Source organism: Oncorhynchus kisutch, unplaced genomic scaffold (genome assembly GCF_002021735.2).
Source record: "Oncorhynchus kisutch isolate 150728-3 unplaced genomic scaffold, Okis_V2 scaffold995, whole genome shotgun sequence".
In the NCBI taxonomy this organism is placed as follows: domain Eukaryota; kingdom Metazoa; phylum Chordata; class Actinopteri; order Salmoniformes; family Salmonidae; genus Oncorhynchus; species Oncorhynchus kisutch.
In genome coordinates, this window is record NW_022262940.1 from 16,083 (window position 1) to 38,329 (window position 22,247).

At 40.7% G+C, this 22,247-nt stretch overlaps 1 protein-coding gene across 2 annotated transcripts in view; it reads right to left on the minus strand.

Annotated features, from left to right (window-relative positions):
• Positions 1-22,247, minus strand: part of LOC109888246 (sodium/glucose cotransporter 5) — an 82,704-nt gene continuing 60,457 nt past the window's right edge. For both annotated transcript variants that reach the window (XM_031817336.1, XM_031817337.1), the window contains 5 exons: positions 14,147-14,297; positions 13,185-13,353; positions 2,958-3,173; positions 682-787; positions 1-431 (listed from right to left, as the gene is read on the minus strand). In XM_031817336.1, the coding sequence (XP_031673196.1) occupies positions 238-431; positions 682-787; positions 2,958-3,173; positions 13,185-13,353; positions 14,147-14,297 (836 nt within the window). In that variant the 3' untranslated portion in view covers positions 1-237. The remainder of the gene's footprint in view (positions 432-681; positions 788-2,957; positions 3,174-13,184; positions 13,354-14,146; positions 14,298-22,247) is intronic.

Genomic DNA, 22,247 nt, shown 5'->3' on the forward strand with positions numbered 1-22,247 from the left:
TAGATTACAAGACGTGGCCACGTGTTTATTCATGAATCTCATTTACACAAGGACACAATATTGACCAATCAGAGGTCCATATACAATACACTAAATAGGACCCTACCCACCGTGACATCACAGGTCCGTAACATTCTAGAACAATACATCTTCTAGAACCATAAGAACATTGATTTACGTAGAGATGGAAACACCCACAGGAAGTATCCTACTGGGACAGCAGTTATAGGTCAGAGGTCAGGCGAAGTAAGCGTAGAGGAATATATTAACACAGATCAGCAGAATGGCATTGACGCAGCAGAAGCGAGACCAAAACACACTCTCTCTAACGCTGGGGATTCTGGGTAACGGAACCTCCTCTGCTGGTCCCTCCGCTGAGCTGCAGAGCCCCGCCCCGCGACCGCAGACCGCCCTCCGCACCGGAGCAGAACCTTTACACACCACAGAATGTAAAGCAACATTACTGTGTCAGTCCATCTGTAAGAAAAGGTTTTGATCTAGTCTTGTCTGTCTGTATGTCTCACCCTGGACCTGGTGTCTGTCTGCCTGTCTGTCTGTCTGTCTGTCTATCTGCCTGTCTGTCTGTCTGTCTCACCCTGGACCTGGTGTCTGTCTGTCTGCCTGTCTGTCTCTCTGTCTCACCCTGGGCGTGGTGTCTGTCTGTCTGTCTGTCTGTCTCACCGTGGACCTGGGGTCTCTGCTCTCGGTGGCTGATAGAGGAGACTTTCTGGAGTGGTATTTCTCCTTCTTCCTCCTGAGTCAAAGTCCACCACGTCAGGTTACGCACCTAAACAACAACAACAACAACTTAATGTAACAGAACTGACACAACAACAAGTTAACACACTCATAGGTTAGTATTATTAACAACAACAAGTTAACACACTCATAGGTTAGTATTATTATCAACAACAACAAGTTAACACACTCATAGGTTAGTATTATTATCAACAACAACAACAAGTTAACACACTCATAGGTTAGTATTATTAACAACAACAACAAGTTAACACACTCATAGGTTAGTATTATTATCAACAACAAGTTAACACACTCATAGGTTAGTATTATTAACAACAACAAGTTAACACACTCATAGGTTAGTATTATTATTAACAACAACAACAACAAGTTAACACACTCATAGGTTAGTATTATTATCAACAACAAGTTAACACACTCATAGGTTAGTATTATTATTAACAACAACAACAACAAGTTAACACACTCATAGGTTAGTATTATTATCAACAACAAGTTAACACACTCATAGGTTAGTATTATTATTAACAACAACAACAACAAGTTAACACACTCATAGGTTAGTATTATTAACAACAACAAGTTAACACACTCATAGGTTAGTATTATTATTAACAACAACAACAAGTTAACACACTCATAGGTTAGTATTATTAACAACAACAAGTTAACACACTCATAGGTTAGTATTATTATTAACAACAAGTTAACACACTCATAGGTTATTATTATTATTAACAACAACAAGTTATCACACTCATAGGTTAGTATTATTATCAACAACAACAACAAGTTAACACACTCATAGGTTAGTATTATTAACAACAAGTTAACACACTCATAGGTTAGTATTATTATTAACAACAAGTTAACACACTCATAGGTTAGTATTATTATCAACAACAACAACAAGTTAACACACTCATAGGTTAGTATTATTAACAACAACAAGTTAACACACTCATAGGTTAGTATTATTATTAACAACAACAACAAGTTAACACACTCATAGGTTAGTATTATTAACAACAACAAGTTAACACACTCATAGGTTAGTACTATTATTAACAACAAGTTAACACACTCATAGGTTATTATTATTATTAACAACAACAAGTTATCACACTCATAGGTTAGTATTATTATCAACAACAACAACAAGTTAACACACTCATAGGTTAGTATTATTAACAACAAGTTAACACACTCATAGGTTAGTATTATTATTAACAACAACAAGTTAACACACTCATAGGTTAGTATTATTATTAACAACAACAAGTTAACACACTCATAGGTTCGTATTATTATCAACAACAACAAGTTAACACACTCATAGGTTAGTATTATTATCAACAACAAGTTAACACACTCATAGGTTAGTATTATTATCAACAACAACAACAACAAGTTAACACACTCATAGGTTAGTATTATTATCAACAACAACAAGTTAACACACTCATAGGTTAGTATTATTAACAACAACAAGTTAACACACTCATAGGTTAGTATTATTATCAACAACAACAACAAGTTAACACACTCATAGGTTAGTATTATTATCAACAACAAGTTAACACACTCATAGGTTAGTATTATTATTAACAACAACAACAAGTTAACACACTCATAGGTTAGTATTATTATCAACAACAACAACAAGTTAACACACTCATAGGTTAGTATTATTATCAACAACAAGTTAACACACTCATAGGTTAGTATTATTAACAACAACAAGTTAACACACTCATAGGTTAGTATTATTATTAACAACAACAACAACAACAAGTTAACACACTCATAGGTTAGTATTATTATCAACAACAAGTTAACACACTCATAGGTTAGTATTATTAACAACAACAACAACAAGTTAACACACTCATAGGTTAGTATTATTAACAACAACAAGTTAACACACTCATAGGTTAGTATTATTAACAACAAGTTAACACACTCATAGGTTAGTATTATTATTAACAACAACAACAACAACAAGTTAACACACTCATAGGTTAGTATTATTAACAACAACAAGTTAACACACTCATAGGTTAGTATTATTAACAACAAGTTAACACACTCATAGGTTAGTATTATTAACAACAACAACAAGTTATCACACTCATAGGTTAGTATTATTAAGAACGAGTTGATGTGAATACATGATAAACAAAGTGACATCATACCTGCTCTTCAGTGGGGGGCGGAGTCAGCAGTGATATCACCATGACAACGGCAGCAGACAGGAAGCAGAGGATGATGGCGAAGTGAAGGTAGTGAACGGAGCGCAGCACTGACGGGGCGTCGTCTTGGATACCACAGCGAGGAGGCGGGAATGCAAATTCTAGAACCATCCGACACACACCGACCACCAGCCCCACCATCAGACCCCAGAATGCTCCCTACACACACACACACACACACACACACACACACACACACACACACACACACACACACACACACACACACACATGTGTTTCCATGCAGGTAGAGGAGGTAGAGGAGACACTAACACTACCCCTAAATAGTACACACTAACACTACCCCTAAATAGTACACACTAACACTACCCCTAAATAGTACACACTAACACTACCCCTAAATAGTACACACTAACACTACCCCTAAATAGTACACACTAACACTACCCCTAAATAGTACACACTAACACTACCCCTAAATAGTACACACTAACACTACCCCTAAATAGTACACACAAACACTACCCCTAAATAGTACACACGAACACTACCTGTCACGCCTTGGTCATTGTATTTTGTGTTTTCGTTATATATTTGGTCAGGCCAGGGTGTGACAGGGGTTTATGTTATTGTATTTCGTATTGGGGTTTGTTGTATTTGGGATCGCGGCTGATTAGGGGTGTTGTATAGGCTTGGCTGCCTGAGGCGGTTCTCAATCAGCAGTCAGGTGATTCTCGTTGCCTCTGATTGGGAACCGTATTTAGGTAGCCTGGGTTTCGCTTTGTATTTCGTGGGTGATTGTTCCTGTCTCTGTGTTGTGTCACCAGATAGGCTGTAATTAGGTTTCACGTTCCGTTTGTTGTTTTTGTATTTATTAGTTATTTCATGTATCGTCACCATTCATTCATTAAAGAACATGAGTAACCACCACGCTGCATTTCGGTCCTCTCTTTCAACAAACGAAGAACGCCGTTACACTACCCCTAAATAGTACACACTAACACTACCCCTAAATAGTACACACTAACCCTACCCCTAAATAGTACACACTAACACTACCCCTAAATAGTACACACTAACACTACCCCTCAATAGTACACACTAACACTACCCCTAAATAGTACACACTAACACTACCCCTAAATAGTACACACTAACACTACCCCTAAATAGTACACACTAACACTACCCCTAAATAGTACACACTAACACTACCCCTCAATAGTACACACTAACACTACCCCTAAATAGTACACACTAACACTACCCCTAAATAGTACACACTAACACTACCCCTAAATAGTACACACTAACACTACCCCTAAATAGTACACACTAACACTACCCTTAAATAGTACACACGAACACTACCCCTAAATAGTACACACTAACACTACCCCTAAATAGTACACACTAACACTACCCCTAAATAGTACACACTAACACTACCCCTAAATAGTACACACTAACACTACCCCTAAATAGTACACACTAACTCTACCAAGTATGAACTAAAACTAACCCTAAATACTACACACTAACTCTACCAAGTACGCACTAAAACTAACCCTAAAGAGTACACACTAACTCTACCAAGTACGCACTAAAACTAACCCTAAAGAGTACACACTAACTCTACCAAGTACGCACTAAAACTAACCCTAAAAAGTACACACTAAAAATAACCCTAAAGAGTACATACTAACTCTACCAAGTACGCACTAAAACTAACCCTAAATACTATACACTAACTCACCAAGTACGCACTAAAACTAACGCTAAAGAGTACACACTAACTCTACCAAGTACGCACAAAAACTAACCCTAAAGAGTACACAATAACTCTACCAAGTACGCACTAAAACTAACCCTAAATAGTACACACTAACCCTACCAAGTACGCACTAAAACTAACCCTAAATACTACACACTAAAACTAACCCTAAATAGTACACACTAACTCTACCAAGTACGCACTAAAACTAACCCTAAATAGTACACACTAACCCTACCAAGTACGCACTAAAACTAACCCTAAATACTACACACTAAAACTAACCCTAAATAGTACACACTAACTCTACCAAGTACGCACTAAAACTAACCCTAAAGAGTACACACTAACTCTACCAAGTACGCACTAAACTAACCCTAAATACTACACACTAACTCTACCAACTACGCACTAAAACTAACCCTAAAGAGTACACACTAACTCAAACCAAGTATGCACTAAAAACTAACCCTAAAGAGTATACACTAACTCTACCAAGTATGCACTAAAACTAACCCTAAATAGTACACACTAACTCTACCAAGTACGCACTAAAACTAACCCTAAATAGTACACACTAACTCTACCAAGTACGCACTAAAACTAACCCTAAATAGGACACACTAACCCTACCAAGTACGCACTAAAACTAACCCTAAATACTACACACTAAAACTAACCCTAAATAGTACACACTAACTCTACCAAGTACGCACTAAAACTAACCCTAAATAGTACACACTAACTCTACCAAGTACGCACTAAACTAACCCTAAATACTACACACTAACTCGACCAACTACGCACTAAAACTAACCCTAAAGAGTACACACTAACTCAAACCAAGTACGCACTAAAACTAACCCTAAATAGTACACACTAACTCTACCAAGTATGCACTAAAACTAACCCTAAATAGTACACACTAACTCTACCAAGTACGCACTAAAACTAACCCTAAATAGTACACACTAACTCTACCAAGTACGCACTAAAACTAACTCTAAATAGTACACACTAACCCTACCAAGTACGCACTAAAACTAACCCTAAATACTACACACTAAAACTAACCCTAAATAGTACACACTAACTCTACTAAGTACGCACTAAAACTAACCCTAAAGAGTACACACTAACTCTACCAAGTACGCACTAAAACTAACCCTAAATACTACACACAACCTCTGCCAAGTACGCACTAAAACTAACCCTAAAGAGTACACACTAACTCTACCAAGTACGCACTAAAACTAACCCTAAATAGTACACACTAACTCTGCCAAGTACGCACTAAAACTAACCCTAAAGAGTACACATTAACTCTACCAAGTACGCACTAAAACTAACCCTAAATATTACACACTAACTCTACCAAGTACGCACAAAAACTAACCCTAAAAGTACACACTAAACCTAACCCTAAATAGTACACACTAACACTAACCCTAAAAATAACACACTAATACTAAATAGTACACACTAACCCTAAAAAGTACATACTAAAACTAAACCTAGTCACTAGTTACTAAGACAAACTTTAAATGAATTGTGACTAAAATGTAATTTGAATAATAGAACTTAAAGTCCAACTCCAGTCTCCGCTTCACTAGATGTAACACCTGATTTACTTACCAAAGGGCTCATCTGAATAACCCTAAATCATAAGGAGATACCCTGAGGCATCTGATCACACCAGTATATAACCCTAATTATATAACTAACTATACTATAGAACTCTCTGATCACACCAGTATATAACCCTAAATCATAAGGAGATACCCTGAGGCATCTGATCACACCAGTATATAACCCTAAATCATAAGGAGTTACCCTGAGGCATCTGATCACACCAGTATATAACCCTAAATCATAAGGAGTTACCCTGAGGCATCTGATCACACCAGTATATAACCCTAAATCATAAGGAGTTACCCTGAGGCATCTGATCACACCAGTATATAACCCTAAATCATAAGGAGTTATCCTGAGGCATCTGATCACACCAGTATATAACCCTAAATCATAAGGAGATACCCTGAGGCATCTGATCACACCAGTATATAACCCTAAATCATAAGGAGTTATCCTGAGGCATCTGATCACACCAGTATATAACCCTAAATCATAAGGAGTTATCCTGAGGCATCTGATCACACCAGTATATAACCCTAAATCATAAGGAGTTATCCTGAGGCATCTGATCACACCAGTATTTAACCCTAAATCATAAGGAGTTATCCTGAGGCATCTGATCACACCAGTATATAACCCTAAATCATAAGGAGTTATCCTGAGGCATCTGATCACACCAGTATATAACCCTAAATCATAAGGAGATACCCTGAGGCATCTGATCACACCAGTATATAACCCTAAATCATAAGGAGTTATCCTGAGGCATCTGATCACACCAGTATATAACCCTAAATCATAAGGAGTTATCCTGAGGCATCTGATCACACCAGTATATAAACCTAAATCATAAGGAGTTATCCTGAGGCATCTGATCACACCAGTATATAACCCTAAATCATAAGGAGTTATCCTGAGGCATCTGATCACACCAGCATATAACCCTATATCATAAGGAGTTATCCTGAGGCATCTGATCACACCAGTATATAACCCTAAATCATAAGGAGTTATCCTGAGGCATCTGATCACACCAGTATATAACCCTAAATCATAAGGAGTTATCCTGAGGCATCTGATCACACCAGTATATAACCCTAAATCATAAGGAGTTATCCTGAGGCATCTGATCACACCAGCATATAACCCTATATCATAAGGAGTTATCCTGAGGCATCTGATCACACCAGTATATAACCCTAAATCATAAGGAGTTATCCTGAGGCATCTGATCACACCAGTATATAACCGTAAATCATAAGGAGTTACCCTGAGGCATCTGATCACACCAGTATATAACCCTAAATCATAAGGAGTTATCCTGAGGCATCTGATCACACCAGTATATAACCCTAAATCATAAGGAGTTATCCTGAGGCATCTGATCACACCAGTATATAACCCTAAATCATAAGGAGTTATCCTGAGGCATCTGATCACACCAGTATATAACCCTAAATCATAAGGAGTCATCCTGAGGCATCTGATCACACCAGTATATAACCCTAAATCATAAGGAGTTATCCTGAGGCATCTGATCACACCAGTATATAACCCTAAATCATAAGGAGTTATCCTGAGGCCTCTGATCACACCAGTATATAACCCTAAATCATAAGGAGTTATCCTGAGGCATCTGATCACACCAGTATATAACCCTAAATCATAAGGAGTTATCCTGAGGCATCTGATCACACCAGTATATAACCCTAAATCATAAGGAGTTATCCTGAGGCATCTGATCACACCAGTATATAACCCTAAATCATAAGGAGTTATCCTGAGGCATCTGATTACACCAGTATATAACCCTAAATCATAAGGAGTTATCCTGAGGCATCTGATCACACCAGCATATAACCCTATATCATAAGGAGTTATCCTGAGGCATCTGATCACACCAGTATATAACCCTAAATCATAAGGAGTTATCCTGAGGCATCTGATCACACCAGTATATAACCCTAAATCATAAGGAGTTATCCTGAGGCATCTGATCACACCAGTATATAACCCTAAATCATAAGGAGTTATCCTGAGGCATCTGATCACACCAGTATATAACCCTAAATCATAAGGAGTTATCCTGAGGCATCTGATCACACCAGTATATAACCCTAAATCATAAGGAGTTATCCTGAGGCATCTGATCACACCAGTATATAACCCTAAATCATAAGGAGTTATCCTGAGGCATCTGATCACACCAGTATATAACCCTAAATCATAAGGAGTTATCCTGAGGCATCTGATCACACCAGTATATAACCCTAAATCATAAGGAGTTATCCTGAGGCATCTGATCACACCAGTATATAACCCTAAATCATAAGGAGTTATCCTGAGGCATCTGATCACACCAGTATATAACCCTAAATCATAAGGAGTTATCCTGAGGCATCTGATCACACCAGTATATAACCCTAAATCATAAGGAGTTATCCTGAGGCATCTGATCACACCAGTATATAACCCTAAATCATAAGGAGTTATCCTGAGGCATCTGATCACACCAGTATATAACCCTAAATCATAAGGAGTTATCCTGAGGCATCTGATCACACCAGTATATAACCCTAAATCATAAGGAGTTATCCTGAGGCATCTGATCACACCAGTATATAACCCTAAATCATAAGGAGTTATCCTGAGGCATCTGATCACACCAGTATATAACCCTAAATCATAAGGAGTTATCCTGAGGCATCTGATCACACCAGTATATAACCCTAAATCATAAGGAGTTATCCTGAGGCATCTGATCACACCAGTATATAACCCTAAATCATAAGGAGTTACCCTGAGGCATCTGATCACACCAGTATATAACCCTAAATCATAAGGAGTTATCCTGAGGCATCTGATCACACCAGTATATAACCCTAAATCATAAGGACTTATCCTGAGGCATCTGATCACACCAGTATATAACCCTAAATCATAAGGAGTTATCCTGAGGCATCTGATCACACCAGTATATAACCCTAAATTATAAGGAGTTATCCTGAGGCATCTGATCACACCAGTATATAACCCTAAATCATAAGGAGTTACCCTGAGGCATCTGATCACACCAGTATATAACCCTAAATCATAAGGAGTTATCCTGAGGCATCTGATCACACCAGTATATAACCCTAAATCATAAGGAGTTATCCTGAGGCATCTGATCACACCAGTATATAACCCTAAATCATAAGGAGTTATCCTGAGGCATCTGATCACACCAGTATATAACCCTAAATCATAAGGAGTTATCCTGAGGCATCTGATCACACCAGTATATAACCCTAAATCATAAGGAGTTATCCTGAGGCATCTGATCACACCAGTATATAACCCTAAATCATAAGGAGTTATCCTGAGGCATCTGATCACACCAGTATATAACCCTAAATCATAAGGAGTTATCCTGAGGCATCTGATCACACCAGTATATAACCCTAAATCATAAGGAGTTATCCTGAGGCATCTGATCACACCAGTATATAACCCTAAATCATAAGGAGTTATCCTGAGGCATCTGATCACACCAGTATATAACCCTAAATCATAAGGAGTTATCCTGAGGCATCTGATCACACCAGTATATAACCCTAAATCATAAGGAGTTATCCTGAGGCATCTGATCACACCAGTATATAACCCTAAATCATAAGGAGTTATCCTGAGGCATCTGATCACACCAGTATATAACCCTAAATCATAAGGAGTTACCCTGAGGCATCTGATCACACCAGTATATAACCCTAAATCATAAGGAGTTATCCTGAGGCATCTGATCACACCAGTATATAACCCTAAATCATAAGGACTTATCCTGAGGCATCTGATCACACCAGTATATAACCCTAAATCATAAGGAGTTATCCTGAGGCATCTGATCACACCAGTATATAACCCTAAATTATAAGGAGTTATCCTGAGGCATCTGATCACACCAGTATATAACCCTAAATCATAAGGAGTTACCCTGAGGCATCTGATCACACCAGTATATAACCCTAAATCATAAGGAGTTATCCTGAGGCATCTGATCACACCAGTATATAACCCTAAATCATAAGGAGTTATCCTGAGGCATCTGATCACACCAGTATATAACCCTAAATCATAAGGAGTTATCCTGAGGCATCTGATCACACCAGTATATAACCCTAAATCATAAGGAGTTATCCTGAGGCATCTGATCACACCAGTATATTATCCTAATTATATGACTATACTATACAACCCTCTGATCACACCAGTATGTAACCCTAATTATATGACTAACTAAACTATAGAACCCTCGGATCACACCAGTATATAACCCTAATTATATGACTAACTTTACAACCCTCTGACAACACCAGTATATAACCCTAATTATATGACTAACTATACTATAGAACCCTCTGATCACACCAGTATATAACCCTAATTATATGACTAACTATACAACCCTCTGATCACACCAGTATATAACCCTAACTATATGACTAACTATACTATAGAACCCTCTGATCACACCAGTATATAACCCTAATTATATGACTAACTATACAACCCTCTGATCACACCAGTATATAACCCTAATTATATGACTAACTATACTATAGAAACCTCTGATCACACCAGTATATAACCCTAATTATATGACTAACTATACTATAGAACCCTCTGATCACACCAGTATATAACCCTAATTATATGACTAACTATACAACCCTCTGATCACACCAGTATATAACCCTAATTATATGACTAACTATACAACCCTCTGATCACACCAGTATATAACCCTAATTATATGACTAACTATACTATACAACCCTCTGATCACACCAGTATATAACCCTACTTATATGACTAACTATACTATACAACCCTCTGATCACACCAGTATATAACCCTACTTATATGACTAACTATACTATAGAACCCTCTGATCACACCAGTATATAACCCTAATTATATGACTAACTATACAACCCTCTGATCACACCAGTATATAACCCTAATTATATGACTAACTATACTATAGAACCCTCTGATCACACCAGTATATAACCCTAATTATATGACTAACTATACAACCCTCTGATCACACCAGTATATAACCCTAATTATATGACTAACTATACTATACAACCCTCTGATCACACCAGTATATAACCCTACTTATATGACTAACTATACTATAGAACCCTCTGATCACACCAGTATATAACCCTAATTATATGACTAACTATAGAACCCTCTGATCACACCAGTATATAACCCTAATTATATGACTAACTATACAACCCTCTGATCACACCAGTATATAACCCTAATTATATGACTAACTATACTATACAACCCTCTGATCACACCAGTATATAACCCTACTTATATGACTAACTATACTATAGAACCCTCTGATCACACCAGTATATAACCCTAATTATATGACTAACTATACTATAGAACCCTCTGATCACACCAGTATATAACCCTAATTATATGACTAACTATACTATAGAACCCTCTGATCACACCAGTATATAACCCTAATTATATGACTAACTATACTATACAACCCTCTGATCACACCAGTATATAACCCTAATTATATGACTAACTATAGAACCCTCTGATCACACCAGTATATAACCCTAATTATATGACTATACTATAGAACCCTCTGATCACACCAGTATGTAACCCTACTTATATGACTAACTATACTATAGAACCCTCTGATCACACCAGTATGTAACCCTACTTATATGACTAACTATACTATAGAACCCTCTGATCACACCAGTATGTAACCCTAATTATATGACTAACTATACAACCCTCTGATCACACCAGTATATAATCCTAATTATATGACTATACTATAGAACCCTCTGATCACACCAGTATATAACCCTAATTATATGACTAACTATACTATAGAACCCTCTGATCACACCAGTATATAACCCTAATTATATGACTAACTCTACAACCCTCTGATCACACCAGTATATAACCCTAATTATATGACTAACTATACTATACAACCCTCTGATCACACCAGTATATAACCCTACTTATATGACTAACTATACTATAGAACCCTCTGATCACACCAGTATATAACCCTACTTATATGACTAACTATACTATACAACCCTCTGATCACACCAGTATATAACCCTAATTATATGACTAACTATACTATAGAACCCTCTGATCACACCAGTATATAACCCTAATTATATGACTAACTATACTATACAACCCTCTGATCACACCAGTATATAACCCTAATTATATGACTAACTATACTATAGAACCCTCTGATCACACCAGTATATAACCCTAATTATATGACTATACTATAGAACCCTCTGATCACACCAGTATGTAACCCTAATTATATGACTAACTATACTATAGAACCCTCTGATCACACCAGTATATAACCCTAATTATATGACTAACTATACAACCCTCTGATCACACCAGTATATAACCCTAATTATATGACTAACTATACTATAGAACCCTCTGATCACACCAGTATATAACCCTAATTATATGACTATACTATAGAACCCTCTGATCACACCAGTATATAACCCTAATTATATGACTATACTATACAACCCTCTGATCACACCAGTATATAACCCTAATTATATGACTAACTATACTCTGTTACATGTCCTATGTGGCTCAGACCACTGTTCTCGCAACACCAAGAGTCATGAGTTTGTTTCCTGCTAACCCAAAAGAAAAGGGATTCTTGACTGTCCTTCCTTTTGGACTAAAGTGTGTGTTACCTGCTCGTTGGTTCTGGTCCAGAAGATAGCCAATGAGAAGACAGCGGTAACGGGTGGAGCCAGGTAACTGGTCACTGATTGGATGTAAACGTAGAGCTGTCCACTATTGGCCGACTGCAGGATTGGAATCCACACCACGCTTATCACCACCAGAATCACTGTTACTATCCTACACACACACACACACACACACACACACACACACACACACACACACACACACACACACACACACACACACAGTGGAGATTTAGGAACCGTATACAATGACATCATCTCTAAGAATAGAAGAATAGAAGCTGTTCCTATATGAGTGACTGACCTGCCGACCAATAGCAGCTGTTCCTGTATAAGTGACTGACCTGCTGACCAATAACAGCTGTTCCTATATGAGTGACTGACCTGCCGACCAATAGCAGCTGTTCCTGTATAAGTGACTGACCTGCTGACCAATAACAGCTGTTCCTATATGAGTGACTGACCTGCCGACCAATAGCAGCTGTTCCTGTATAAGTTACTGACCTGCTGACCAATAACAGCTTTTCCTGTGTGAGTGACTTACCTGCCGACCAATAGCAGCTGTTCCAGTGTGAGTGACTGATCTGCCGACCAATAACAGCTGTTCCTGTGTGAGTGACTGACCTGCTGACCAATAGCAGCTGTTCCAGTATGAGTGACTGACCTGCCGACCAATAACAGCTTTTCCTGTGTGAGTGACTTACCTGCCGACCAATAACAGCTTTTCCTGTGTGAGTGACTTACCTGCCGACCAATAACAGCTTTTCCTGTGTGAGTGACTGACCTGCCGACCAATAGCAGCTGTTCCAGTGTGAGTGACTGACCTGCCGACCAATAGCAGCTGTTCCAGTGTGAGTGACTGACCTGCCGACCAATAGCAGCTGTTCCAGTGTGAGTGACTGACCTGCCGACCAATAGCAGCTGTTCCTGTATGAGTGACTAACCTGCCGACCAATAGCAGCTCCCGTTCCGAGGCGTACGCGCGGTACTTCTTCCAGATGTCCATGGTGAAGAGCGTGGAGGAGGAGTTAAAGATAGAGGTCAACGATGACATCAGGGCCGCCATCATCACTGCTATCATCAGCCCCCGCAGACCTACACACACACACACACATGGAATTATCAGCCCCGCAGACCTACACACACACACACATGGAATCATCAGCCCCGCAGACCTACACACACACACATGGAATCATCAGCCCCGCAGACCTACACACACATGGAATCATCAGCCCCGCAGACCTACACACACACACACACACACACACACACACACACACATGGAATCATCAGCCCCGCAGACCTAAACACACACACACATGAAATCATCAGCCCCGCAGACCTACACACACACACATGGAATCATCAGCCCCGCAGACCTACACACACACACATGGAATCATCAGCCCCGCAGACCTACACACACACACACACATGGAATCATCAGCCCCGCAGACCTACACACACACACACACATGGAATCATCAGCCCCGCAGACCTACACACACACACATGGAATCATCAGCCCCTCAGACCTACACACACATGGAATCATCAGCCCCTCAGACCTACACACACATGGAATCATCAGCCCCGCAGACCTACACACACACACACACACACACACACATGGAATCATCAGCCCCGCAGACCTACACACACATGGAATCATCAGCCCCTCAGACCTACACACACATGGAATCATCGCCCCTCAGACCTACACACACACACATGGAATCATCAGCCCCGCAGACCTACACACACATGGAATCATCAGCCCCGCAGACCTACACACACATGGAATCATCAGCCCCTCAGACCTACACACACACACACACACACACACACACACACACACACACACACACATGGAATCATCAGCCCCTCAGACCTACACACACATGGAATCATCAGCCCCGCAGACCTACACACACACATGGAATCATCAGCCCCACAGACCTACACACACACACATGGAATCATCAGCCCCACAGACCTACACACACATGGAATCATCAGCCCCGCAGACCTACACACACACACACATGGAATCATCAGCCCCTCAGACCTACACACACACACATGGAATCATCAGCCCCACAGACCTACACACACACACACATGGAATCATCAGCCCCTCAGACCTACACACACACACACATGGAATCATCAGCCCCACAGACCTACACACACATGGAATCATCAGCCCCACAGACCTACACACACATGGAATCATCAGCCCCGCAGACCTACACACACACACACATGGAATCATCAGCCCCACAGACCTACACACACACACACATGGAATCATCAGCCCCTCAGACCTACACACACACACACATGGAATCATCAGCCCCACAGACCTACACACACACACACATGGAATCATCAGCCCCTCAGACCTACACACACACACACATGGAATCATCAGCCCCACAGACCTACACACACATGGAATCATCAGCCCCGCAGACCTACACACACATGGAATCATCAGCCCCGCAGACCTACACACACACACACATGGAATCATCAGCCCCTCAGACCTACACACACACACACATGGAATCATCAGCCCCGCAGACCTACACACACATGGAATCATCAGCCCCTCAGACCTACACACACACACACATTGAATCATCAGCCCCGCAGACCTACACACACATGGAATCATCAGCCCCTCAGACCTACACACACACACACACATGGAATCATCAGCCCCTCAGACCTACACACACACACACATGGAATCATCAGCCCCGCAGACCTACACACACATGGAATCATCAGCCCCTCAGACCTACACACACACACACATTGAATCATCAGCCCCGCAGACCTACACACACATGGAATCATCAGCCCCTCAGACCTACACACACATGGAGAGCGTTGGATTCCATTGACTATTTACACTTATTTTGGGAACGTTCTTAGTTCCTTAAAAAGGGACGGCTTGCACCCGAACAGGAGAGGAGCTCAGATGCTGAGTGCCAGTATCGAAGAGGTACTACAGAAATGATGGGGTATCAGTCTTTGCCTGCAACAGGTTAGGGTTAGGGTTAGAGGTTAGAGGTTAGGGTTAGGGGTTGGTGTAAGTGTTAGAGGTAACCCTTATTGACTCGTTTTAATCCACATCCTCATTCAAGGCACAGGGCTGATGGTTCAGTTCTAGTCAATCTGGTGTCTATTCCAATTCAAGCCCATGGTATTGTCTATTCCAATTCAAGCCAACCCCACAGTATTGTCTATTCCAAGTCAAGCCAACCCCACAGTATTGTCTATTCCAATTCAACCCAACCCCATGGTATTGTCTATTCCAATTCAAGCCAACCCCATGGTATTGTCCATTCCAATTCAAGCCAACCCCATGGTATTGTCTATTCCAATTCAACCCCATGGTATTGTCTATTCCAAGTCAAGCCAACCCCATGGTATTGTCTATTCCAATTCAAGCCAACCCCATGGTATTGTCTATTCCAATTCAAGCCAACCCCATGGTATTGTCTATTCCAATTCAATCCCACGGTATTGTCTATTCCAATTCAACCCCATGGTATTGTCTATTCCAATTCAACCCCATGGTATTGTCTATTCCAATTCAAGCCTGTGGTATTGTCTATTCCAATTCAACCTCATGGTATTGTCTATTCCAATTCAACCCCACGGTATTGTCTATTCAAATTCAAGCCCATGGTATTGTCTATTTCAATCCAAGCCAACCCCTCGGTATTGTATATTCCAATTCAAGCCCATGGTATTGTCCATTCCAGTTCAAGCCAACCCCACGGTATTGTTTATTCCAATTCAAGCCCATTGTATTGTCTATTCCAAATCAAGCCAACCCCATGGTATTGTCTATTCCAATCCAAGCCCGTGGTATTGTCTATTCCAGTCCAAGCCAACCCCATGGTATTGTCTATTCCAATTCAAGCCAACCCCATGGTATTGTCTATTCCAAATCAAGCCCGTGGTATTGTCTATTCCAATTCAAGCCCATGGTATTGTCTATTCCAAATCAAGCCCATGGTATTGTCTATTCCAATTCAAGCCCATGGTATTGTCTATTCCAATTCAAGCCCACGGTATTGTCTATTCCAATTCAACCCAACCCCATGGTATTGTCTATTCCAATTCAAGCCCATGGTATTGTCTATTCCAAATCAAGCCCATGGTATTGTCTATTCCAATTCAAGCCCATGGTATTGTCTATTCCAATTCAAGCAAACCCCTGGGTATTGTCTATTCCAAATCAAGCCAACCCCATGGTATTGTCTATTCCAATCCAAGCCCGTGGTATTGTCTATTCCAGTCCAAGCCAACCCCATGGTATTGTCTATTCCAATTCAAGCCAACCCCATGGTATTGTCTATTCCAAATCAAGCCCGTGGTATTGTCTATTCCAATTCAAGCCCATGGTATTGTCTATTCCAAATCAAGCCCATGGTATTGTCTATTCCAATTCAAGCCCATGGTATTGTCTATTCCAATTCAAGCAAACCCCTGGGTATTGTGTATTCCAATTCAAGCCCATGGTATTGTCTATTCCAATTCAAGCCAATGGTATTGTCTATTCCAGTTCAAGCCAACCCCATGGTATTGTCTATTCCAATTCAAGCCAACCCCATGGTATTGTCTATTCCAATTCAAGCTAACCCCATGGTATTGTCTATTCCAATCCAACCCAACCCCATGGTATTGTCTATTCCAATTCAAGCCAACCCCATGGTATTGTCTATTCCAATTCAAGCCAACCCCATGGTATTGTCTATTCCAATTCAAGCCCGTGGTATTGTCTATTCCAATTCAACCCAACCCCACGGTATTGTCTATTCCAATTCAAGCCCACGGTATTGTCTATTCCAATTCAACCCAACGAAATCATTATACACAGGCAGTTAGAAAAGCCAAGGCTAGCTTTTTCAAGCAGAAATTTGCTTCCTGCAACACTAACTCAAAAAAGTTCTGGGACACTGTAAAGTCCATGGAGAATAAGAACACCTCCTCCCAGCTGCCCACTGCACTGAAGATAGGAAACACTGTCACCACTGATAAATCCACCATAATTGAGAATTTCAATAAGCATTTTTCTACGGCTGGCCATGCTTTCCACCTGGCTACTCCTACCCCGGACAACAGCACTGCACCCCCAACAGCAACTCGCCCAAGCCTTCCCCATTTCTCCTTCTCCCAAATCCATTCAGCTGATGTTCTGAAAGAGCTGCAAAATCTGGACCCCTACAAATCAGCCGGGCTAGACAATCTGGACCCTTTCTTTCTAAAATTATCTGCCGAAATTGTTGCCACCCCTATTACTAGCCTGTTCAACCTCTCTTTCGTGTCGTCTGAGATTCCCAAAGATTGGAAAGCAGCTGCGGTCATCCCCCTCTTCAAAGGGGGGGACACTCTTGACCCAAACTGCTACAGACCTATATCTATCCTACCGTGCCTTTCTAAGGTCTTCGAAAGCCAAGTCAACAAACAGATTACCGACCATTTCGAATCTCACCATACCTTCTCTGCTATGCAATCTGGTTTCAGAGCTGGTCATGGGTGCACCTCAGCCACGCTCAAGGTCCTAAACGATATCTTAACCGCCATCGATAAGAAACATTACTGTGCAGCCGTATTCATTGATCTGGCCAAGGCTTTCGACTCTGTCAATCACCATATCCTCATCGGCAGACTCGACAGCCTTGGTTTCTCAAATGATTGCCTCGCCTGGTTCACCAACTACTTCTCTGATAGAGTTCAGTGTGTCAAGTCGGAGGGTCTGCTGTCCGGACCTCTGGCAGTCTCTATGGGGGTGCCACAGGGTTCAATTCTTGGACCGACTCTCTTCTCTGTATACATCAATGAGGTCGCTCTTGCTGCTGGTGAGTCCCTGATCCACCTCTACGCAGACGACACCATTCTGTATACTTCCGGCCCTTCTTTGGACACTGTGTTAACAACCCTCCAGGCAAGCTTCAATGCCATACAACTCTCCTTCCGTGGCCTCCAATTGCTCTTAAATACAAGTAAAACTAAATGCATGCTCTTCAACCGATCGCTACCTGCACCTACCCGCCTGTCCAACATCACTACTCTGGACGGCTCTGACTTAGAATTCGTGGACCACTACAAATACTTAGGTGTCTGGTTAGACTGTAAACTCTCCTTCCAGACCCATATCAAACATCTCCAATCCAAAGTTAAATCTAGAATTGGCTTCCTATTTCGCAACAAAGCATCCTTCACTCATGCTGCCAAACATACCCTTGTAAAACTGACCATCCTACCAATCCTCGACTTTGGCGATGTCATTTACAAAATAGCCTCAAATACCCTACTCAACAAATTGGATGCAGTCTATCACAGTGCAATCCGTTTTATCACCAAAGCCCCATATACTACCCACCATTGCGACCTGTACGCTCTCGTTGGCTGGCCCTCGCTTCATACTCGTCGCCAAACCCACTGGCTCCATGTCATCTACAAGACCCTGCTAGGTAAAGTCCCCCCTTATCTCAGCTCGCTGGTCACCATAGCATCTCCCACCTGTAGCACACGCTCCAGCAGGTATATCTCTCTAGTCACCCCCAAGACCAATTCTTTCTTTGGCCGCCTCTCCTTCCAGTTCTCTGCTGCCAATGACTGGAACGAACTACAAAAATCTCTGAAACTGGAAACACTTATCTCCCTCACTAGCTTTAAGCACCAACTGTCAGAGCAGCTCACAGATTACTGCACCTGTACATAGCCCACCTATAATTTAGCCCAAACAACTACCTCTTTCCCAACTGTATTTAATTTGTATTTATTTATTTATTTTGCTCCTTTGCACCCCATTATTTTTTTATTTCTACTTTGCACATTCTTCCATTGCAAAACTACCATTCCAGTATTTTACTTGCTATATTGTATTTACTTTGCCATCATGGCCTTTTTTTGCCTTTACCTCCCTTCTCACCTCATTTGCTCACATTGTATATAGACTTGTTTATACTGCATTATTGACTGTATGTTTGTTTTTACTCCATGTGTAACTCTGTGTCGTTTTATCTGTCGAACTGCTTTGCTTTATCTTGGCCAGGTCGCAATTGTAAATGAGAACTTGTTCTCAACTTGCCTACCTGGTTAAATAAAGGTAAAATAAAATAAATAAATAAATAAACCCCATGGTATTGTCTATTCCAATTCAACCCCATGGTGTTGTCTATTCCAATTCAAGCCCATGGTATTGTCTATTCCAATCCAAGCCAGCCCCATGGTATTGTCTATTCCAATTCAAGCCAACCCCACGGTGTTGTCTATTCCAATTCAACCTCATGGTATTGTCTATTCCAATTCAAGCCAACCCCATGGTATTGTCTATTCCAATTCAAGCCAACCCCATGGTATTGTCTATTCCAATTCAACCCCATGGTATTGTCTATTCCAATTCAAGCCTGTGGTATTGTCTATTCCAATTCAACCTCATGGTATTGTCTATTCCAATTCAACCCCATGGTATTGTCTATTCCAATTCAACCCCATGGTGTTGTCTATTCCAATTCAAGCCCATGGTATTGTCTATTCCAATCCAAGCCAGCCCCATGGTATTGTCTATTCCAATTCAAGCCAACCCCACGGTGTTGTCTATTCCAATTCAACCTCATGGTATTGTCTATTCCAATTCAAGCCAACCCCATGGTATTGTCTATTCCAATTCAAGCCAACCCCATGGTATTGTCTATTCCAATTCAACCCCATGGTATTGTCTATTCCAATTCAAGCCTGTGGTATTGTCTATTCCAATTCAACCTCATGGTATTGTCTATTCCAATTCAACCCCACGGTATTGTCTATTCCAATTCAACCCCACGGTATTGTCTATTCCAATTCAACCCCATGGTATTGTCTATTTCAATCCAAGCCAACCCCTCGGTATTGTATATTCCAATTCAAGCCCATGGTATTGTCCATTCCAGTTCAAACCAACCCCACCTTATTGTTTATTCCAATTCAAGCCCATTGTATTGTCTATTCCAAATCAAGCCAACCCCATGGTATTGTCTATTCCAATCCAAGCCCGTGGTATTGTCTATTCCAGTCCAAGCCAACCCCATGGTATTGTCTATTCCAATTCAAGCCAACCCCATGGTATTGTCTATTCCAATTCAACCCCACGGTATTGTCTATTCCAATTCAACCCCATGGTATTGTCTATTTCAATCCAAGCCAACCCCTCGGTATTGTATATTCCAATTCAAGCCCATGGTATTGTCCATTCCAGTTCAAACCAACCCCACCTTATTGTTTATTCCAATTCAAGCCCATTGTATTGTCTATTACAAATCAAGCCCGTGGTATTGTCTATTACAATTCAAGCCTGTGGTATTGTCTATTCCAATTCAACATCATGGTATTGTCTATTCCAATTCAACCCCACGGTATTGTCTATTCCAATTCAAGCCCATGGTATTGTCTATTCCAATCCAACCCCATGGTATTGTCTATTCCAAGCCAACCCCATGGTATTGTCTATTCCAATTCAAGCCCATGGTATTGTCTATTCCAATTCAAGCCCATGGTATTGTCTATTCCAATTCAAGCCCATGGTATTGTCTATTCCAAGCCAACCCCATGGTATTGTCTATTCCAATCCAACCCAACCCCACGGTATTGTCTATTCCAATTCAACCCCACGGTATTGTCTATTCAAATTCAAGCCCATGGTATTGTCTATTTCAATCCAAGCCAACCCCTCGGTATTGTATATTCCAATTCAAGCCCATGGTATTGTCCATTCCAGTTCAAGCCAACCCCACGGTATTGTTTATTCCAATTCAAGCCCATTGTATTGTCTATTCCAAATCAAGCCAACCCCATGGTATTGTCTATTCCAATCCAAGCCCGTGGTATTGTCTATTCCAGTCCAAGCCAACCCCATGGTATTGTCTATTCCAATTCAAGCCAACCCCATGGTATTGTCTATTCCAAATCAAGCCCGTGGTATTGTCTATTCCAATTCAAGCCCATGGTATTGTCTATTCCAAATCAAGCCCATGGTAT